General features: G+C 38.8%; 1 protein-coding gene across 2 annotated transcripts in view; it reads left to right on the top strand.

The window, feature by feature from the left end:
* Window positions 1-21,528, top strand: part of LOC114653490 (nephronophthisis 3) — an 838,883-nt gene that overhangs the window by 324,859 nt on the left and 492,496 nt on the right. For both annotated transcript variants that reach the window (XM_028803845.2, XM_028803846.2), the window contains one exon: window positions 15,367-15,473. In XM_028803845.2, the coding sequence (XP_028659678.2) occupies window positions 15,367-15,473 (107 nt within the window). The remainder of the gene's footprint in view (window positions 1-15,366; window positions 15,474-21,528) is intronic.

Here is a 21,528-nt window from a genome sequence, read left to right as displayed (position 1 = left end):
CAAATCAATTAAGTTTATTGTTGTGTAGCACTCTTCACTGAATGCAGGTTAAAAGCTTTATAACAAGTTCACTGGTAAATGAAATTATAAACTTTATTAGCACAAATGACGACAAACAAATTAACATAAATAGAATGATACTTTATCTGTTCATTAATTAATTGTGGCCAGTAGACAATGAAGGAAAGAAAAACAAAACCTCCAGTCAGTAGCATTCCTGAAAAACATAAGCCTCCAGGAGGTCCACGATCAGTTATAACAGAAAGTTATAACAGCTCACACCCTCCTGAGCATCCTACAGTAGAAACACACACACTGAATCTTTCCATCTGTTGATTCAATGCTGTCAGTTTTTCAGATATCTTTTCATGGGCTGAATGTAGAACAGAGACCATAGCAGGACACTGAGACGAGAAACAGAGTAGTTAAGGTTAAGTAATGGTTCATCCTCTTTAATAAAATCCCTGTGTGCGTCCAGGTGTCTGTGTGTGTGTGTCTTCTGGTGAACTGCTCTTGCACGGGGCACGGTACGATGCACGATATTACTGTCAGAGAAAGTTGCAGGCGTTTTACGGAAATACAAACCAGTATTACTGCGAGAGGAAATTAAAGGTACACAATACAGTGACTCATATTACAGCCACATACAAGCCAGTATTACTGTCAGAGGAGATTAAAGGCATATTACCGACGCGCACGCCTGTATTACCGCCAGAGAAAATTAAAGGTATATTACAGACGTTCAAGCCAGCGGATGTACAAGACAGTATTACTGTCACAGAAAATTAAAGACACACAATACACGACGGCAGCCCACGAAGAACGGTCAGCTCAGCAAGTAAACATCAACGAAAGAAAGAAAAATATGACCAACAAAAAGAATGAGGTCAAAGTCCCTTGCCATTTAATATAGACTGTTCCTACTAATGTTTTTGCATTACTGTTCTAGTGCCCGTTATTGTAACGGGCTAAATGACTAGTAATTATTATAAAGCATATGGTTTAAACCAAAGTCAAAGTTAAATAAAAACTAGTCAAAACCAGAATTGTTTCATAAATGAATTGTTCACTAAGTACTATGTTTTGTCAATAGTTGTTCCTTTAATAAATTAAAGTTTGGATGTCATGGCTGCAGTGATATTGCAGATCATATGACATATGAATCACATGCCTTGCCATATAGTAACCAAAAGCTAAGTGAAAGCCCATGAGAAATAAGTTTACAGAGTTCTAGAGACATTTTCCCGTTTTCCAGAATTAAACTTAGTAACAATAGAAGCAGGAAGGAACAAACATAGTAAAATTGTTTGTTGATATTGTTTGCTGTAATGGCACATCGTTTGGTAATGATGCTTCATAAGTGCCATTTAAGAGGTACAAGCTATAGTTACAAATTATCAGAATTACTAAACAGGGAAAGGGTCGATGGAAATTATACACAGTCTTTCTTTTAATTGTTATTATTTCATCTCATGTGTGCGCATTTCCAAACCAGTTTAGATGAAAGGCAATGGCGTGCTAGATGGCCACTGACACTGGTTTTACTTCTGCATTATTTGTGATATTCCACTCCACAGTGCTTCCAAATGGCTTCATAGTTTGGTTAAGATGGGATCTTGTTTACTTGAAAACCATACCCATTCCAGTTGTTGTGAACAGAAAAGAGAATGTGTATCCTTTCCTCAGAAAAGATTGTGCCAACAATGTGTGATGCATTTAATGAAAAATCTCACTATTTTTTTGTTGGCAACAGATTTGTAGGTAAGCCAGGTTTCACTACCATGCAGTTGAGTAGTGATATAAATTGTTTTATAGAGGATCAGTTTTTTGGGGTTATGGTTCTCATGCTACTTGGAAACCCAATTACATAATTTTCTGAAGAAGGTACTGGTAAAATTAAGAAGTATTTAATCTTCAATGATGGGTTATCTTTTTGGGCCGTTGGCATACAAGGTTTAAAAAGTGGTTGACATTTGCTAAAAAGCTTCAAAGCAGTTGAGTGTTATTCCATAGAGTGGACAAATATAAGACAGTTATGTGTATACTGGATATCGATGATGATTGTCTTTGTTACTATGGTCTTAGCCATAAGGCAGTGTAGGTTTAGACCTTCCTGTCAGACTGGTATTCAACTGAAATGCCACTGGTAGATTGGTTGGACATCAGGAAAAAAACTGCTTGGAGGCCAGTGGTAAAAAGTGTTGGCTCAATGACAAAAAAAAAACGGGTTCAGTTTGTATTTTGGTGGTTAAGAAATTTATTTTTGCCACTTTGCAAAGGACATTTATAATAATGATAAGTTTGATAAGACAACAAAGTCTAAATCATCTGTTCCCACTTGTTAACAAAGCCTATCCTTAGCTCCACAGACTGTACAGAGACACTAAAAAAAACTATTTTACCACGTAAAATCCAAAAAAAAAATGCCACGATGAGAATGGAAATCTACTCGTAGCTTTCATTAACATGACCATGGCATTGGACTTGGTTGAGAAGAACGTGAATGTTTGCCCTAGACTAAGATGCACCACGTTGATTAGTAAGAGTTGTTCTATTCACATTCAACAAAATGGGTTTGTTATATCTAGAAAAAAGGTAAATACTGAATACCACTTTGAAAACTTCATGAGAACATTCAAATATGTACCCAGGTGGTATATTTCAAGTCAAAAACATGGTACAGTGGAACCTCGATTCACGACCATAATTCGTTCCAAAACTCTGGTCGTAAACCGATTTGGTCGTTAACCGAAGCAATTTTCCCCATAAGATTGTATGTAAATACAATTAATCCGTTCCAGACCATACGAACTGTATGTAAATATATATATTTTTTTAAGCACAAATACTGTATAGTTAATTAGACCATAGAATGCACAGCGTAATAGTAAACTAAATGTAAACACATTGAATAACACTGAGAAAACCTCGAACAACAGAGAAAACGAACACTGCAATAGTTTGCGCTATAGCGCTACCAACCGCTGGCTAAAAACTTTTTTTTTTTAATGAGTTTTAAGCACAGGGAAAAAAATGAACATTTGAAAAAATCCGTAATTTAATAAGCCACCAAGAAAAGTAACATTGCAACAATGCACGCTACAAACCGATCGCTGTAAACAGAAGTGAAAACAAAATCAAGCCCAGTGCATTCTTTAACTGCCTTCCTACCTTTTGCATCCAGCTCTCTGTCTCTCTTGCGCTGCCTGTGAGTGCGTCTCTGTCTCTCTTGCGCTGCCTGTGTGTCTGCGTCTCTCTCTCTCTCGTGCTGCCTGTGTGTCTGCGTCTCTCTCTCTCGTGCTGCCTGTGTGTCTGCGTCTCTCTCTTTCTCTCGTGCTGCCTGTGTGTCTGTGTCTCTCTCTCTCTCTCTCTCGTGCTGCCTGTTTGTGTGCGTGCGTCTCTATCTCTCGCGCTGCCTCTGTGTGTGTGTGTGTGTGTGTGTGTGTGTGTGTGTGTGTGTGTGTGTGTGTGTTGCGCGCTCTCTCTTTCTTGCTCGCTGCACAGGAAATGCACAGGGAGAGACTGAACATGTACAAACCAAAAGGGAAACAGGCTTGTTCGTATACCGAGTGTGTGGTCATGAACTGAGGCAAACGTTTGGCAAACTTTTTGGTCGTAAACCGATTTTTATGTGTACCGAGATGTTCGTGAACAAAGGTTCCACTGTATATATGAATTTACTATGAGAAATTGTGTTCTAAAGTTAAGTGTTTTCCATAAATTTTAAAAACTACATAGCCAGTCCTATCATTTTATAGTGGAACCTTATAGAACATGGGAGAGTTAGAAAACAGAAACCTACCGAAGATGTCTATTTTTCAAGCCAAGATAGTTGCTGAGCATTTATCCACATCTTGAGATTACACAAAAATTATAAAATAGCTTATACATGTCAGTTTTGATTAAAAACATATTTTGGGATTCGGTCATTTTAAAAGACAACCGGTTATGCATGCTAGCTCAGCACTTGTCTTCTTCTACAATAATTTTTCACCCAGTGAGGTGTGGTTTCCTCTCAGAAAGACCAAATCTCAGTAAACTCTTTGTTCCATGTGGTTAGTTTTACTTTAATTTTCTTCAATATTTATGTGAGAACCGACACAAGTGAAAAGAAAACGTATCCTTACCTTTAGAATAATAATATGGGATAAGGAGTTTATTTTCAGATCCCATTTGTTGTTGTAAACATGCCTAAGAAACACAGAAGGCATGTTTTCTTATATTGAAATGTTTACAGCTTCCATCTGTAACTTTTTAGGTTTTTACTTTCCAGTGGCACCTCATGTCCTATAAGGCTGCATTATAAAATGCAAGGACTGGCTATGTATTTTTATAAAAATTGTAAAAAAAAACTCTAGAATGCAATTTCACATGAAAAATGCATTTATACCATGATTATGAAAAGATAACTTGGAATTGAAAAATAGCAAACTTGTCCTTTAGGCAGGGGGTGTAATAGAAGGTGCATAAAGACATGCCATCTGTGTTACCCCGGCAAAGTAGTAGTAACATGTTTGTCTTCACTTGTAGTCATTAGAAACAGTTCTTATGCCTGGCAGAACTCCTTGTAAAAGTACTTGAGAAGGACAAAAGAAAGGGACAAATGATATAGGAGCGAGACTCTTCAGGGAAGAGTGCAGACATTTAAACTACAGTTATATGAAAAAGTGTGGGAACCCTTCTTAATTCTTTGGATTTTTGTTTATCATTGGCTGAGCTTTCAAAGTAGCAACTTCCTTTTAATATATGACATGCCTTATGGAAACAGTAGTATTTCACCAGTGACATTACGTTTATTGGATTAATAGAAAAAATGCAATATGCATCATAACAAAATTAGACAGGTGCATAAATTTGGGAACCCCAACAGAAATATTACATCAATACTTAGTTGAGCCCCCTTTTACAAACATAACAGCCTCTAGACGCCTCCTATAGCCTTTGATGAGTGTCTGGATTCTGGATGGAGGTATTTTTGACCATTCTTCCATACAAAATCTCTCCAGTTCAGTTAAATTTAATGGCTGCCGAGCATGGACAGCCTGCTTCAAATCATCCCATAGATTTTCGATGATATTCAAGTCAGGGGACTGTGACGGCCATTCCAGAACATTGTACTTCTCCCTCTGCATGAATGCCTTTGTAGATTTCAAACTTTGTTTTGGGTCATTGTCTTGTTGGAATATCCAACCCCTGCGTAATTCAACTTTGTGACTGATGCTTGAACATTATACTGAAGTATTTGTTGATACTGGGTTGAATTCATCTAACCCTCGACTTTAACAAGGGCCCCAGTCCCTGAACTAGCCACACAACTCCACAGCATGATGGAACCTCCACCAAATTTGACAATAGGTAGCAGGTGTTTTACTTGGAATGCAGTGTTCTTCTTCTGCCATGCAAAGCGCTTTTTGTTATGACCAAATAACTCAATTTTTGTCTCATCAGTCCAAAGCACAAAATGAATCCGGCTTGTCTAAATGAGTATTTGCATACAACAAGTGACTCTGTTTGTGGCTTGAGTGCAGAAAGGGCTTCTTTCTCATCACCCTGCCATACAGATGTTCTTTTGTGCAAATTGCGTTGAATTGTAGAGCGATGTACAGATACACCATCTGCAGCAAGATGTTCTTGCAGGTCTTTGGAGGTGATCTATGGGTTGTCTGTAACCATTCTCACAATCCTGCACATATGTCGGTCTTGTATTTTTCTTGGCCTGCCAGACCTGGGTTTAACAGTAACTGTGTCTGTGGCCTTGCATTTCCTGATTACATTTCTTACAGTTGAAACTGACATTTTTTAACCTCTGAGATAGCTTTTTGTAGCCTTCCCCTAAACCATGATACTGAACAATCTTTGTTTTCAGATCTTTTGTGAGTTGCTTTGAGGATTCCATGCTGTCACTCTTCAGAGGAGAGTCAAAGGGAAGCACAACTTGCAATTGACCACCATAAATACCTTTTCTCATGATTGGGCACACCTGTCTATGAAGTTCAAGGCTTAACAAGCTAATCCAACCAATTTGATGTTGCAAGTAATCAGGATTGAGCAAGTTACATGCATTCAAATCAGCAAAATTACAAGGGTGCCCAAATTTTTGCACAGCCAGTTTTTCACACTTGATTTAAATTCATACAACTAAATACTGCTTCACTAAAATTCTTTGTTTGGAAAACACACCAGTACTCAGATGTCCCTAGGAAATGAAAGACATACCACTGTTATTTTTTTTGTTGAAAGTAGAGAAAATTATTATGCAGGCTTAGAGGGATTCCCAAACTTTTTCATATGACTGTATATTATGGGGTAGAGGGTGGGTGTATGGGAACTGAGGAAGATAAAAAAAAAAACAAAAAAAAAAAAAACAATCCAGATTGTAATATTTCAAGACTTACTCTGTCATGGCTATATAAGGGTGACCGAGAGCAATGTAATACTAGTGGATACAAATGTTTCAGGAGAGACAGACAAGGAAGGAAAGGAAAGGGTGTGGTGCTATATGTGGAAAAAGTAATATTCAGGCCCACATCTTCAAGATGGAAGATGGAAACATGTCCAAATCACTGTGGATTAAGCTAGTAAGGAAGAAAGGCAGATATATGGTTACTGGAGTTTGCTACAGGCTGCCAAATTCTGATATGTTAGATAACATATTATTTAATCAAATAAGACAGATGTGCAACAAAGAGAATGTAGTGGTCATAGGTGAATTTAACTTTACAAACATTGACTGGGAAGTCCCTATCAGGAAAACAAAAGAGGAAACTGAAATTGTGCAGATGGAAAATGGTGATGCCTGTCTAGGTCTCATCTTTTCAAACAATAAAGACAGAACAACAAGAACAGAATTTACTGATACATTAAACAACAGTGATCACAACATGGTAACATTTGAAATAATCTTTGAAAACACAAAAGAAAGACTTTATATGGATGAGGTAATATGTACAAAACATCAAGTGGGAAAGCAAAAACTCGGCAACTATAAATTAGAGTTGGTATCCCAAAAGCAATAAAACAAAAAGACTAACAAAATCACCCAAAATGGATGAATTGGAGGATTATTAAAAAAGTAAAACTGAAAAGATTACTGTACATGAAAGTTAAAAAATAGTAATAATAATAATTCCAACACAGAGGAATACCAGAATCTACAGCGTGAAATCACAAAAAATATTCAAAACAAATTTAAGAAAGAAGTACATGAGGACCAGAAAGTTGTAAATGTGACTCCAAAATGTTGCAACTGTAAGACAAAATGGATCCTAGTAATTACAGACCAATTAGTCTTACTTGTGTGCCATGAAAAATAATGGAAACACAAATAAATAAGAAATAAATAAGCAAATTACTTAATTGAACATAATATTCTAAATAGCAGCCAGCATGGATATATGAAAGGAAGGTCCTGCCGAGCCACTGTTTTAGATTTTTTTGAAGAAGCAACTGGAATAGTTGACAAAAACAAAGTATACAACATAATTTACCTTGACTTTTAAAAAGCATTTGATACAGTCCCACACCAAAGATTAATTCTTTAACTAGAAGCTGTATACATCGGAGGTAACCTACAAAACTGGATCTCTGATTGGTTAACTCGCAGGAGACAAAGTGTATAGATAAGAGGAGAATGCTGCACATGGAGCAAGGCCATCAGTAGAGTCCTTTTATGATTTATATTAATGACATTGATTGTGGTATAGTTAGTAAACTTGTCATATGCACAGATGACAGTAAGAATGAACAAATGGCAGACACTGAGGAGACAGCAAAAAGAATTCAAAATGACCTTGACAATCTTCAGGCCTGGGTGAACTCCTGGAAAATGCACTTTAGTTTAGAAAACTGCAAAGTTCTACATGTGGGCAAAAGGAAAATCATTTATAAATACAACATTGGTGTTTTAGTTTGGGAAAATGGTTCAAAGGTTTTAACAGAAAATAAGCAGGCAAGAATCAGAGAGGAAAGGTCCAATACTTCAATTGTTTACTTGTTCAAATATAATATCAGTTACATACAATATAATAGCAATATACATGCAGATATAGGAATTGTACTATTGACTTACAGTAATATATATATATAAATTATACTATTGACTTACAGTAATACAGATATATGAATTATACTATACTTACAGTAATATCAAAAGACCCAGAGCCATCATCCTAGACCAGTAGACTGAGGGAGCCAGTCAGTCTCGTCAGAGGATCAACTCGTGAGCCTGGTCCAATACCGGGCGGTGTGCACGTTCCCCACGGTTGAGCTTCCGAAGAAACTGAGGGCGGAACCTTCCCTTATATACTAATTGAGTGTCCTTACCCAAAATGGCTTACGTGTAAGCAGTGTATACAGAAGTGATCAGTTTCAGCACACACCCTTCCACGGGACGCAGTATTGTTTTTCTTCTACTTGGCCCTCACTGAGATGGTGCCTAGTATCAGAAGACACACAATAACAAGCGTTGCTTGCAATGAAGCCCCTCGAAGTGAAAAACAAGTACTTGGCCTTGACTGTATTCCCATAACATTCTGAAACTCTTTATGAGAAGCAAGTTTTTGCACATTCTTTCGCTATCATCCCAAACATTCCAATCTTTGTAGCTGGTTTTGCACTGAAGCGACCAACCCCCCCCCCCCCTTACTCCTTTATTTCATCCCTTCTCCTGTTACAGAGAAAACCTTTTTTATTACAATCGGTCCCTCGCTCAGCACAAAATCAGCAACCTTGTCTGTCGTGCTCTGTTATTAATTCGTTTTAAAACACAAAACACATAGCAATTAAATATAGTCATTAAAGCAATAATAATAATATCTTGCCATATTTGCATATTATTAGTCCTTAAAGCCATTTGCATGTTATTTTTCTGTATCTGTGCTTGTAATATGTTAAAAGTGCATACAGTCCAGTTCATGAAACTTGAGACATTTAGCCATCGAGTGTCATTGCTAGCCGTGATTATCCAATCTGAAGCGGGTTGTTCCCAGTTTACTGTTTGCTGATGAGAGACCATGGACTGAGGTAACCACCTAGCCATTTGGTCTGCCACTTTGTGAGTATGTCGTCCCACATTCTCAAGCTTGTTTGCAGTTATTTCATTATCTACGGTGTTTAAAGTTCCTAGGGTGGTGCCAACCCCTCCTAAGAAAGTGTCATACCATGCCCGTTTAGCACGCTTACACTGTGGCAACAGTGGAAACGTCACTTGCCATGTAACCTTAGTCCTTTTTGCTGTCATAGAAACAAGTTTACATGTGTCAATTATTGGTTCTACATGTGACTGTCTCGTTATGGGGGTTCTGGCCCACACGGCTATAGCAAGCATTGGTATAGTCCTATTAATAATATCGGTTGCATTAATCCAGCCAATGGGCCCAGTCTTATTAGAGGTGTATTCGCCTGATGTTGCATTGACCTCGCACTGTACCTTGGAGCCGTTCCAGGGCCCCATACACCAAGTTACTTTCGACGTCCAGGTAATATTTAAGTTTTCAGAGCACTCAATCAGATACTTCTGTGGTTTTACCCCCGGCACCTTCAAGTTCGAGGAGTAGATGGTGCACCCGTCACCAGTCGTAATGGTGAGGACATTGCAAGACTGATTCTCCGGACACGTCGTGTTCTCCTGCCGTCTAGATTTAGTGGAAGTGTTCCACCACCATCGGACCTGAGTCGTCTCCGTTGCCTCGCCTCCTAATGTGGTGGCTCCTACTTCATTCAGAACACCCCCAATTCTGTAAAACAAGAACACAGCATGTTGCACCCACTCCTCTCCTCCTCCTGAAACAGAATTTATGATTACGATACTACCTATTTACATTGTGTTAATTCTAAAAAAAAAAAATTTTAACTTACACTTTAGCTTTACCCTTAACAATTTCGTGCTGCATGTTCTAATTCTTCAACGGGATATAAAGTCCTTCCTTTATTTTTCCCTTTTCCTTTACCCTTGGCTTTCTTTCCTCCTTTTTAGTGTTTACTCTTGCGCCAGTTTTTCTCCTTATCTTAACATTACCCTGTGCATCAGTAAAAAGTCTGCAACGCATCACGGGTTTAGCCTGTAAAGGCAGAGGATTAATTACCGACCCTGCATCGGGTCCGTCATCATCCTCATAATCATCATCCCAAATGTTACCGTCCCATTTTTCAGGATCCCACTCATGGACGTTAACTGCGGCTACAAACGCTTTAACCTTCACAACATCCGGTCTGCGCTTCTTTTTTGCATTTACCTTGGCTATGCAAAAGGCTGCCTTTTCCGACATCCCCTCGGCTCTCTGTACCCGCGGCAATAATACAGCTACCTGGGATTCGGCCATTGAGGCCCGCCCTAACGCATCCGCCAAGTCCATTTGCATTTTCTTAATCTCCCTTTCTTTTTCGTCAATCAGACTATCCAGATTTTTAACTGCAGTTAGCAAAACCCACCCTCGCGTCTGCAAGCCCGTTATGGGTTCCTTTACAGACACCTGACATTTTTTTTAAGCGCGGCTAGCACATTCACTGGTGTTGGGGGATCCAAGCTCTGCCAATATTGTGCTAATCCCCCCCCCCCACATCTCAATTCTCTGGCGCAGTCTTCCCATACTGTTTCTTCCCAGCCGGGGAGAGGTAAAGGAGCTGCGCCAGGGTTTTTATCCTTTTTCTTAAACATCTCTGATTTCCTTTGCCTCACTTAATAGTTCAATATTTTACCAGATTCCCCAAAATCCTGCAACCGACTACGCCAAAATGTTTTAGTTTGGGAAAATGGTTCAAAGGTTTTAACAGAAAATAAGCAGGCAAGAATCAGAGAGGAAAGGTCCAATACTTCAATTGTTTACTTGTTCAAATATAATATCAGTTACATATAATATAATAGCAATATACATGCAGATATAGGAATTGTACTATTGACTTACAGTAATATATATATATATATATAAATTATACTATTGACTTACAGTAATACAGATATATGAATTATACTATACTTACAGTAATATCAAAAGACCCAGAGCCATCATCCTAGACCAGTAGACTGAGGGAGCCCGCGTGTCAGTCTCGTCAGACGATCAACTCGTGAGCCTGGTCCAATACCGGGCGGTGTGCACGTTCCCCACGGTTGAGCTTCCGAAGAAACTGAGGGCGGAACCTTCCCTTATATACTAATTGAGTGTCCTTACCCAAAATGGCTTACGTGTAAGCAGTGTATACAGAAGTGATCAGTTTCAGCACACACCCTTCCACGGGACGCAGTATTGTTTTTCTTCTACTTGGCCCTCACTGAGATGGTGCCTAGTATCAGAAGACACACAATAACAAGCGTTGCTTGCAATGAAGCCCCTCGAAGTGAAAAACAAGTACATGGCCTTGACTGTATTCCCATAACATTCTGAAACTCTTTATGAGAAGCAAGTTTTTGCACATTCTTTCGCTATCATCCCAAACATTCCAATCTTTGTAGCTGGTTTTGCACTGAAGCGACCAACCCCCCCCCCCCCCCTTACTCCTTTATTTCATCCCTTCTCCTGTTACAGAGAAAACCTTTTTTATTACAATTGGAGATACTGTCATTCAGGAAGCAGTCACTGAAAAGGATTTAGTGTTTATGTTGATGCACTTGACAGACTCAGACAGTTGAACCTGTTTAATCTTGAGCAGAGGGGACTGTTTGGGGACATAATCCAGATGTTTAAAATCTTCAAAGACACTGATAAAGTAGATCCAGCTACATTCTTTCATCTTAAGGGTGACTAACATACTCAAGGACATCAGTAGACAGTAAGGGGAACTATACTTTAAAACTGAAGTCAGGAAGCACTCCTTTACACAAAGAGTTGTGGGACAGTGGAACAATCGCTGAAGCGATTCACAATCCCTATTTTTTGAAACTTCTGATTGACCTGGGAATGCCTCCATTGGCCTGTGCCCTAGCACCGGACATACTCCTGGGTCTGGCATAAAAGAAGCTCTCAGACTCATCCAAGTGAGGTAGAGTTGGTGGAAGAGAAAGAAGGTTGCCTGGAGGAGTGGAAGGAGAGAAAGTGAGAAGAACATTTGTATTGTGTTTGGTTTATGCCCTTTTTAAAGCCTTTTTGCAAGTCAAGTTGGGGAGCATACACTGGTACAGTGTGTTGCCGCACCCACTACACAATGAAACAATTCGGGATCCCGGTTTGCAACCCCCTAGGCAGACACGCGGTCCAGTCCCACTCTCTGGAAATGACCCTCTATTTGCCACAGCCAGGTGTCACGTGGGTGACCCCTTGGTCTGGTCCAGCCACTCGGATCCCTAACAATGAGGATCTTACAAGCTGGATCACCCTCGGGGAAACGTGCCACATGGCCATAGTGCCGTAACTGATACTCCCTAACAATGCAGGTAATGTGCCTCATTTGGGACTCCATAAGCAACCGCTCATTTGACACAAAGTCAATCCAGCGGTACCCAAGGATTTTCCAGAGAAACGCAGTACCAAAGGAGTCCAGTCTTCATCTTAGGTCACTGTATAGCGTCCATGTCTCGCAACCATATAGAAAGACAGGAAGCACCAGACTCTAAAGACTTGGACCTTCGTCCTTTTGCATAGATATCGGGAGCACCACACACCCCTTTCCAGCGACCTCATGACCCCCCATGCTCTCCCAATCCGTCTACTGACTTCATAGGAAGAGTCACCAGAGACATTAATGTCACTGCCAAGGTAAGTAAACCTCTCAACAAGGTCAACACTCTCTCCGCAAACAGACACACTGCTGATAGCTGTGCCCAAGAGCTCATTAAAAGCCTGGATCTTGGTTTTTATCCAGGACACTCACAAGCCCAGACACTCAGACTCCTCGCTCAGTCTCTCGAGCGCCCGATCAGAGCTTCCATTGACTCTGCGATGGTCACAGCATCGTCAGCAAAGTCAAGATGTGTGAACCTTTCTTCACCAACAGATGCCCCACAGCTGCTGGACCCCACAACCTTGCCCAACACCCAGTCCATACAAGCATTGAACAGAGTAGGAGCAAGAACACACCCCGACGAACCCCAGAATCAACTGGGAAAAACGCAGGGGTCCTGCCTACACTCTGCACAGCACTCACAGTACCAGTTTACAGGTCGGCTATGATATCCAGCAACTTCGAGGGGATCCCGCGAGTCGAACGCTTTGCGATAATTGACAAAGGCTGCAAAGAAATTCTGCCGATATTTGCGTTTGCACTCCATGAGAACCCTCAGTGCCAGGATGCGGTCGATGGTAGACTTCTTAGGCGTAAAACCAGACTGTTCTGGTCGCTGGTATATGAGCAAGTGATCACGTATTCTATTGAGGACGACCCTAGCAAGGACCTTATCTGGCACCGAGAGCAGTGTTATCCCCCTGTAGTTGCTACAATCCAGGCGATCACCCTTCCCTTTCCAGATAGGGATGAAAAGTCCGGTTTTCCAGTCAGTTGGGATAATGCCAGTCTCCCAAATGGAAGCAAAGGTTGCTTGCAATGTCAGGAGGACAGCCTTACCACCAGCCTGGAGAAGTTCACCCCAGATACCACAGATCCCTGCAGCCTTTCCCAACCTCAGCTGGTTCACAACCTGTGCAATCTCAGTGAGATTGGGTGGTTCACAGCTAATTGGAGGATCAGCCTCAAGAACCGTGGACCCAGAGATATCCAACGTCCTAGCCGGAGGATCAGCTTTGAACAACTGCTGAAAGTAGCCATCCCAGCGGGTCACAACTGCAGTGTCATCCGTAAGGACCGTTCCATCAGCTGCCGTGACTGTGACTCTCCGAGGAACAGATTCAGATCTGCATAATGCTTCGATTCCTCTGTAAGCAGAATGTGGGTTGCTAGACCACAGATGGTGTGTCACTTGCTCACAGATTCCTCTAACAAATGCCTCTTTATCTGCCCTCAGAGCCCTTGCAGCTGTCCCTCTCAGTTTTTGTACAAGGTATTTGGAAAAATAAACATTTTATTTAAACTGGAATTTTGTGTCTGTGAAGTTGTGCCAGTGGTTTCAGGTGCTGCAATGCACCCTCGTGGTTACACTAAACAAACAGGCTTGACTGAATGGTCTCCCCTCTTTGTCAAATTGTTTATGTTCTTGAGAGGTAGGTGGAGTTTGGAGGTCATTGGGGATCTAACTCCGGGTTGACTGTTTCAGCACTAGAAAGTGGACATGCATGTGAACTATGCAGTGTTTTCTAAAACCTGCTTCTTATCATTCCCTTTGCTTAATTCCCATGAGCTAATGTAAGTAAGCGTGCCCTTGACAATGGTTATGGAGACATATGTAATTCTCTTTGTTAATCTGACCTATTTATACATAGATTTGGCTTGCATATATCCAGATATTTAACCATATTTTACCTTGTGTTACACTATATGAACTGTGAACAAGGCTCTTTTGAAATGCATATATCCAGAGACAAACTAGAAAACAAGATTAGAACTGAAAGTTAGGCCCAGAATCTTTTATATGATCAACAACTTGATTAAATATTCTGGTTACTGAGAGAATGAAAGAGGAGAAGAGGCATATGAAATCATATCACTTATTCAACTAATTCTTCTAAATAACATTTGAACAAGATGGTAAGAGACTTTACTACTGCTTAGGCCGGTTGTAGCCTTAGTTTACATAATCTTAAAATTACAGTGAGTTCAGTAGTACTAGGGTGTTGTACCATGTTAACCATTATGGATGTCTTTAATGTCTTTAATTATGTGTTCTTATTTTCTCTTCCAAGCTCCGTCTAGTATCTCATTTATTCTGCATTTTCATATCCTTTTTTATATACTTCTGTATTTTATTGTTTTAATTACCAAGTTTATTTGGTAATGTTTTTTTGGTGGCTTTGTGGAGCCTTTCTTGAAGGTACCCTCTGTTGATGGTACAATTTGATCACTGAAGGTCAATATCACTTATTTTTTCAGTTATTGAACCAGTTTTAATAATTATCATAATCATTTTTCAGTTCTAATGTAGTGACCTTATCTGATTTAATTTGTCCTATAGTAGATGTTATAGCATACTCACTTCTTTAAAAATGAATTAACATGATATTTTAAAAAACAGACCCTAGTATTAAGTGTGCATTACCTGTTTGCTCAGTGGAGAGTAGGGTCTTATTTGTCTCTGACATTGCAAATGTATGCATTATAACCACATTTGCACATTCTATTTTATCTCCTCAGCTTCACATCATCTTGAGTAATGAAATAGGAAATCAGAGTAAGAAAAAAACAGGTCTCATGGAGGTTATTTTTCTTGGATATACAGTATTTATCCTGGATTGACTGAATCAATCATTTATCTAATGACTGCATTCTCAGACAATGAAGAGGTATATTCTTACCTATCACAAATTATCATTTTCTTTTAAATTATAGGGAATTTATGCTCGTTATCTTCTCGGAAATGCCAGTGCAGAAAATGCATATCAGTTTGGAGATGCCGTTGAACATTTGGCAAAAATTGGACTTGAGATTGCTGAGAGGTATCGTACTTTAAAGGAGTACTTTTTCTTTATCAGACAAATAACAGCCTTTTATATTTTATATGTTTTTTTACATCACAATTTTGATTTACTATATTTATTGCTAAATCGTGCATATAAAAATAGCTTTTTGTTTAGCTTTTGGTAATGATGCATGTGTGTTAGATACATCTAGTGGGTAAATGCAAATTCAGATAATACATAAATGCACCAGAACAAAATGACATTTTTGGCAGCAGCCCAACTGGCCCCTTTCACAAAATGAGTGCTTAAAGTTTTCATTGAATTGCATGAAGTGCAAGTCAATTTTCTGGAGAAAATATTTTTTTTCAGAACAAGTTAGAATACCAAGTGCCTATGAAGAAACAATCAGAAAAACAGCTCTTACATGCTAATTAAACTTGTGTGCTGTTTAATCAAAGGTGGCTATTTGTCACATTAAGTATATTGTGATACTTTTGTTTCATGACCCTGCCCTTGTTATTCAGTAACTAGAGCAAACGTTTCCAATGGTCTCATTAACATTTTATCTATCTATCTATCTATCTATCTATCTATCTATCTATCTATCTATCTATCTATCTATCTATCTATCTATCTATCTATCTATCTATCTATCTATCTATCTATCTATCTGTCTGTCTGTCTGTCTGTCTGTCTGTCTGTCTGTCTGTCTGTCTGTCTGTCTGTCTGTCTGTCTGTCTGTCTGTCATGACTGATTAATTCACTCACTTAACAGCAAAAACTTATTTCCCATTTAGTTTTAAAGTCTGAAATTTGTCAGGATTTCACAGCTAGGGCAGTAGGTATCATAATAATAATAATAATAATACATTTTATTTATGTAGCACTGAAAGGGCATTCAATATATCAATATTTAGAGGTAAACACCCTTGCAATAGAAAAAAATAAATATCCCAAAATCTCAAAAATACTTTGATTTGATTGAAGTTTGGTGTCATATAGAAAAAAGAAAATTAACTGACCCATGGTTTTAATATTTTTTAATGTCAGTCCTTCCCATAGCTAGGGGTATGGCTTATACTCCAATTTTGCTCAGACAAACACTGAGATAGATAGAGAGTAGATAGAGAGATAGATAAATAAATGTGATAGACAGATACATACAGTAAACACTTTGTTTTTGATTTCAAGGGGATATAGCATTCACTCAACTGGCACAGAATGTTCTTCTGTTATAATGTATTAGTTTCACTTTGCACAGAATTTATTTATATCTTTGCCAAATAAAGTCTATTTCACACAGAACTGGACAGAGTTTATAATAATGGCAATAATAGATCTCAGGGTTAGATATATGTTGTTTATTTTAAATAGCTGAGCTTCTCTAGCCACTTTGTGATCACTCAGTTACCTGATCATGATGGGGATGAGCCTGAGAGATTGCTAAAGCTAAAACCAATCTGTGGTAGGTTCCAAAAAGATTAACAATGATAATGGTAATTCAACAATGTGCTGAAAAAGCATTTTTTACTGTACTGGATTTCATTGATTTCATTTTTGAATTTTTTATGAGTAATTTAATGAATTTATTAACGTTATTGTTAACTTGGCTGAGGAAATTTTATTTGTGGTTTCTATGCCTGTTACCAGTCATATGAAGTGCAGCTAATGTGATACATTTGTCGCCATGAACCACCTATTTAAGATGGCAATGTGCACCTGAGTATTGGATATTCTTAAAAGCAATCTTCAAATGTTAGTACTATTTAGGAGAATTCAAATGAGTCAGTGTGAGGATCTTTTTACAAAAACATTTGACCAAGACTTTGTTTTTGTGTGTTGATTTTGATTATTGGTGTAATTCTTTGTGGCAAGTGTTTCTCTGTATCCAGCCTATTTTTAGGCAATGATTTTAACTTTTCCATTTTCTTCCCACCATTTCTTTTGTTTTACATGGCAAATCAGATATTCAAATATTCTTTTCAGCTGATAGCCTGGAAATTTGTGCATCACACTTATAACCAACCATGCAAAACAGTCAAGCTGAAGTCCTTAAGAGCTAAAAATTTAAGTTTTAATTGTGGAAACAGGTACAGTGTGCCTCAAGGCATTACAACCTACTTATAGACCCATTCTTAAGCATAATTCTCTCTCCCCATCTGACTGGAGTAAAGTAAAAATAATTAACATTTTGCTAGTATCTTACAGACTCTTAATTGTCTCATCTTTAACCTGGTTAGCAAAGAGAGTAAATAAAAAGTCAACTTTACAAATACAATTCAATAATTATTCAAAACATGAACTTATGAGCAATAGTAAATATAATAGAAAATGTAAACATCCTTTTATATATTTCTCTTAACCTTTGCCTTCTGCAGACATCCTTTGCCTTGAACACAGTTCTCAATAAAGTGTATGAGGAATTCTAGTGCTTAGTTTGAGAAGAAGATTACATTTAACTTAGCTTGGGATGTGTGTGCTCTGTAGATGGGAATTAGCAGAAGTGAGGTGCACAGGGCAGTGAGACTATAAGTTCATATGACGGAATGGGACCTTATGTAAAAACAATGCATTAGTCTTGGTGAAGTTTAACTCTCTGTAGGCTTATTTTATGCCAGGAACAGAAAATTACCATTTGTAACTTCAAAAGACTATAGTTACAGTATAGAAAGACACCATAAAGTGTGACAAAGTCAGGATAAAATGTTGGTTCTGGTTACCAGTTGATTTTAGAGAAAAAAAGTAACGAGGAGATGGCTTGTAACAATTAGGAAAGCCAAAATCAGACCAGATTGCCAAATAATCATTCTCTCAAAAATTTCTCACAGCAAACACAGATACATGCATCCATAAACTTTGACACTGTGTCCATTTAATGTTCAGTTTATAAAGTATTCAATGTCTGATGTCACAGTATGTGACCTCCTGGGACACGCCACCAACAACTGATCCATGTGTCCTTCATTATGAGCTCATAAAAATGATGGCCCATGAAAGAAAAAACAAAACGCTATCATGAAATAATGATTTATTTTTAACAATGATAAAAATTAATTAAATTGAAAAACAGATATCAACAGGAAATTCCTTAGTACCCAAAACATCAGAACAAGATTCAAAATATATTTTGAGACCAAGAATAAGCTTTGAGTAATTTTAAATAAGCACCAGATCATTAAAGAACAAACCCCAATGTCAGGGATTCTACTGTATAAATATTTAGTTTTGTTTATTTCTTATTATTAGAATTATTGTTATTTATTATTTGTGCTGAAACTTCACTTTTGTGTTTTTAACCTTATTTTGCTATCTTTCGATTTTTGAATCTTCCAATTGTTTTGACAAATTATTATTTTTGAGTTTTAATTTTGACGTCAGCTAACCTCCTGACAATAATTTTGCTCTGTCCTTGGAAACAAGCAAATTAAACATTCATTTCAAGCAAATTAAACATTCATTTCAAGATCTTGTTTTTAATTTCAGTAAATACACTTTGTTATTAACTAAAATGAACAACAGAATACTTTGCTTCCAACTGTACTAGTCACACTGTCCTGGTGCCTTTCAGATGCATGAGAAATGTATCACCTCCAGCCCTTGAGACAGCAGGACCTGGACATAATATCATTGCTTCTTTGTGAGGTAGTTGCTAGTATAAAAGGTAGCAAATGTATTTGCATTTATTGGCCTTCCATAATGTTTGGGGCAAAGATGCATTTTTCCATGACATGTTTTTCTGCTCCACAATTTAAAATTACAAATCAAATAATTCAGACGTGATTAAAGTGCACAGTGCAGGCCTTAATTAAAGTGTATTTACATACATTTTTGTCACACCATATAGAAATTATAACACTTTTTATACAGAATTCCCCCATTTCTGGGCACAGTAATGTTTGGGACATAGCAATGATAGAAAAATTAAAGCAGTCATACTGTTGTTAAAAGAAGATCCTCGACACACACAAAAAGGTTTGGGGCAGCCACCCATATATTCTCCCTGGCTGCAAATGGTGTTTTGTTTAGCGCACTCATGTGCATTGGTTTGAGTCCTGAATCGAACTGATGTGCTGAAGAAATGATGGCGGCTTTTAAGGCCAAAACCGGAAATGACATCGTCCATGACCGGAAACTGGAAGTAACGCCACCCGTGGTGCCGGAGCCAGAAGTGACGTCGTCCATGGAACCGGAGAAGTGGCATGTCTATGGCACCGGAACTGGAAAGTGACAACATTGGTGGTGCATCTGGTATGTTTTCCTGTATTTGGGTTGCAGAGTTTACAGAAGTGGGATTAGTTCACCCTGACATCCCCCTGGCCTGGTGGGTAATTATCTTGACTTGGTCCGCTCAACTTCATCCTACTCACACATGTTTGACACTATATTTAGTACTTTGTTCCATATCCTTTGTATGCAATGACTACTTGAAGTCTGTGATTCATAGACATTACCTGCTTCCAAGTATCTTCTCTGGTGATTCTCTGCCAAGTCTTTAAGGCAGCCGTCTTCAGCTCCTGTTTGTGTCACCTTAAGTTTTCTCTTCAGCAAATGGAAGACATGCTCAATTGAATTTAAATCAAGTGACTGGCTTGGACATTCAAGAATTTTTCACTTTTTAGCCTGGAAAAACTCTTGTGTTGACTTAGCAGTATGTTTAGAATTATTATCTTGTTGTAGGATGAAGTGCCATCCATTGTGTTTAGAGGTATTTACTGGAACTTGAGCAGATAAAATGCATCTATGTGCAGTATTCATTGTGCATCTGCTGTCAACAGTTACACCCGCAATGACAATATGTGTCCCAATGCCTGTGGCTGCCTTACCTGCCCAAGCCATAACACCCCCATCACCGTGTTTAACTGATGAGGTGGTATACTTTCGATCTTGGGCAGTTCCTTTTTGTTTCCACACTTTGCTCTTGCCATCACTCTGATACAGGTTCATCTTTGTCTTGTCTTCCCACAAGAATTGTTTCCAGAATTCTGCAGGCTCTTTTAAATACACTTCTACAAACTGTAATCTCGCCATTAAGATTTTATGGAAAACTAATTGTTTGCATCTTGCAGTGTGGCCTCTGTATGTCTGTTCATGATTTCTTCTGTGAATAGTAGTCTTTGACACATGCATATCTGCCTCCTGATTGCTGTTTCTAATCTGTCAGACAGGTGTTAGTGGCTCTTTCTTTACCTTAGTGAGGAGTCTTCTGTCATCAGCAGCAGAGGTCTTCCATGGCCTACCAGTGCATTCTTTCTTCTTAATTAGATTAGATTAAATAAACTTTATTAGTTCCACAGTGTAATTAAGATGCATTCAGTAGCAGAAACATCAAAAACAAGCAACAGACTCGCTGGACAAATAATACAGCCAATCAATAAATTAATTGGTAAATAATTTCAATGAATAAATAATAAGATAGATAGATACTTTATTAATTCCAAGGGGAAATTCACATATGGCGTAGTGGTAGCGCTGCTGCCTCGCAGTTAGGAGACCCGTGTTCGCTTCCCGGGTCCTCCCTGCGTGGAGTTTGCATGTTCTCCCCGTGTCTGCGTGGGTTTCCTCCGGGCTCTCTGGTTTCCTCTCACAGTCCAAAGACATGCAGGTTAGGTGGATTGGCGATTCTAAATTGGCCCTAGTGTGTGCTTGGTGTGTAGGTGTGTTTGTGTGTGTCCTGCGGTGGGTTCGCACCCTTGTGGTGCCTTGTGCCCTGTGTTGGCTGGGATTGGCTCCAGCAGACCCCCGTGACCCTGTGTTCAGATTCAGCGGGTTGGAAAATGGATGGATGGATGGAAATTCACATACTCCAGCAGCAGCATACTGATAAAGAACAATATTAAATTAATGAGTATAACAATGCAGGTATACAGACAGACAATAACTTTGTATAATTTTAATGTTTACCCCCCCCCCCCGGGTGGAATTGAAGAATCGCATAGTGTGGGGAAGGAACGATCTCCTCAGTCTGTCACTGAAGCAGGACATTGACAGCAGTCTGTCGCTGAAGCTGCTCCTCTGTCTGGAGATGATACTGTTCAGTGGATGCAGTGGATTCTCCATTATTGACAGGAGCCTGCTCAGTGCCCATCGCTCT

Source organism: Erpetoichthys calabaricus, chromosome 6, assembly GCF_900747795.2.
Source record: "Erpetoichthys calabaricus chromosome 6, fErpCal1.3, whole genome shotgun sequence".
NCBI lineage: Eukaryota > Metazoa > Chordata > Cladistia > Polypteriformes > Polypteridae > Erpetoichthys > Erpetoichthys calabaricus.
This window is presented reverse-complemented; position numbering and strand designations above follow the sequence as displayed.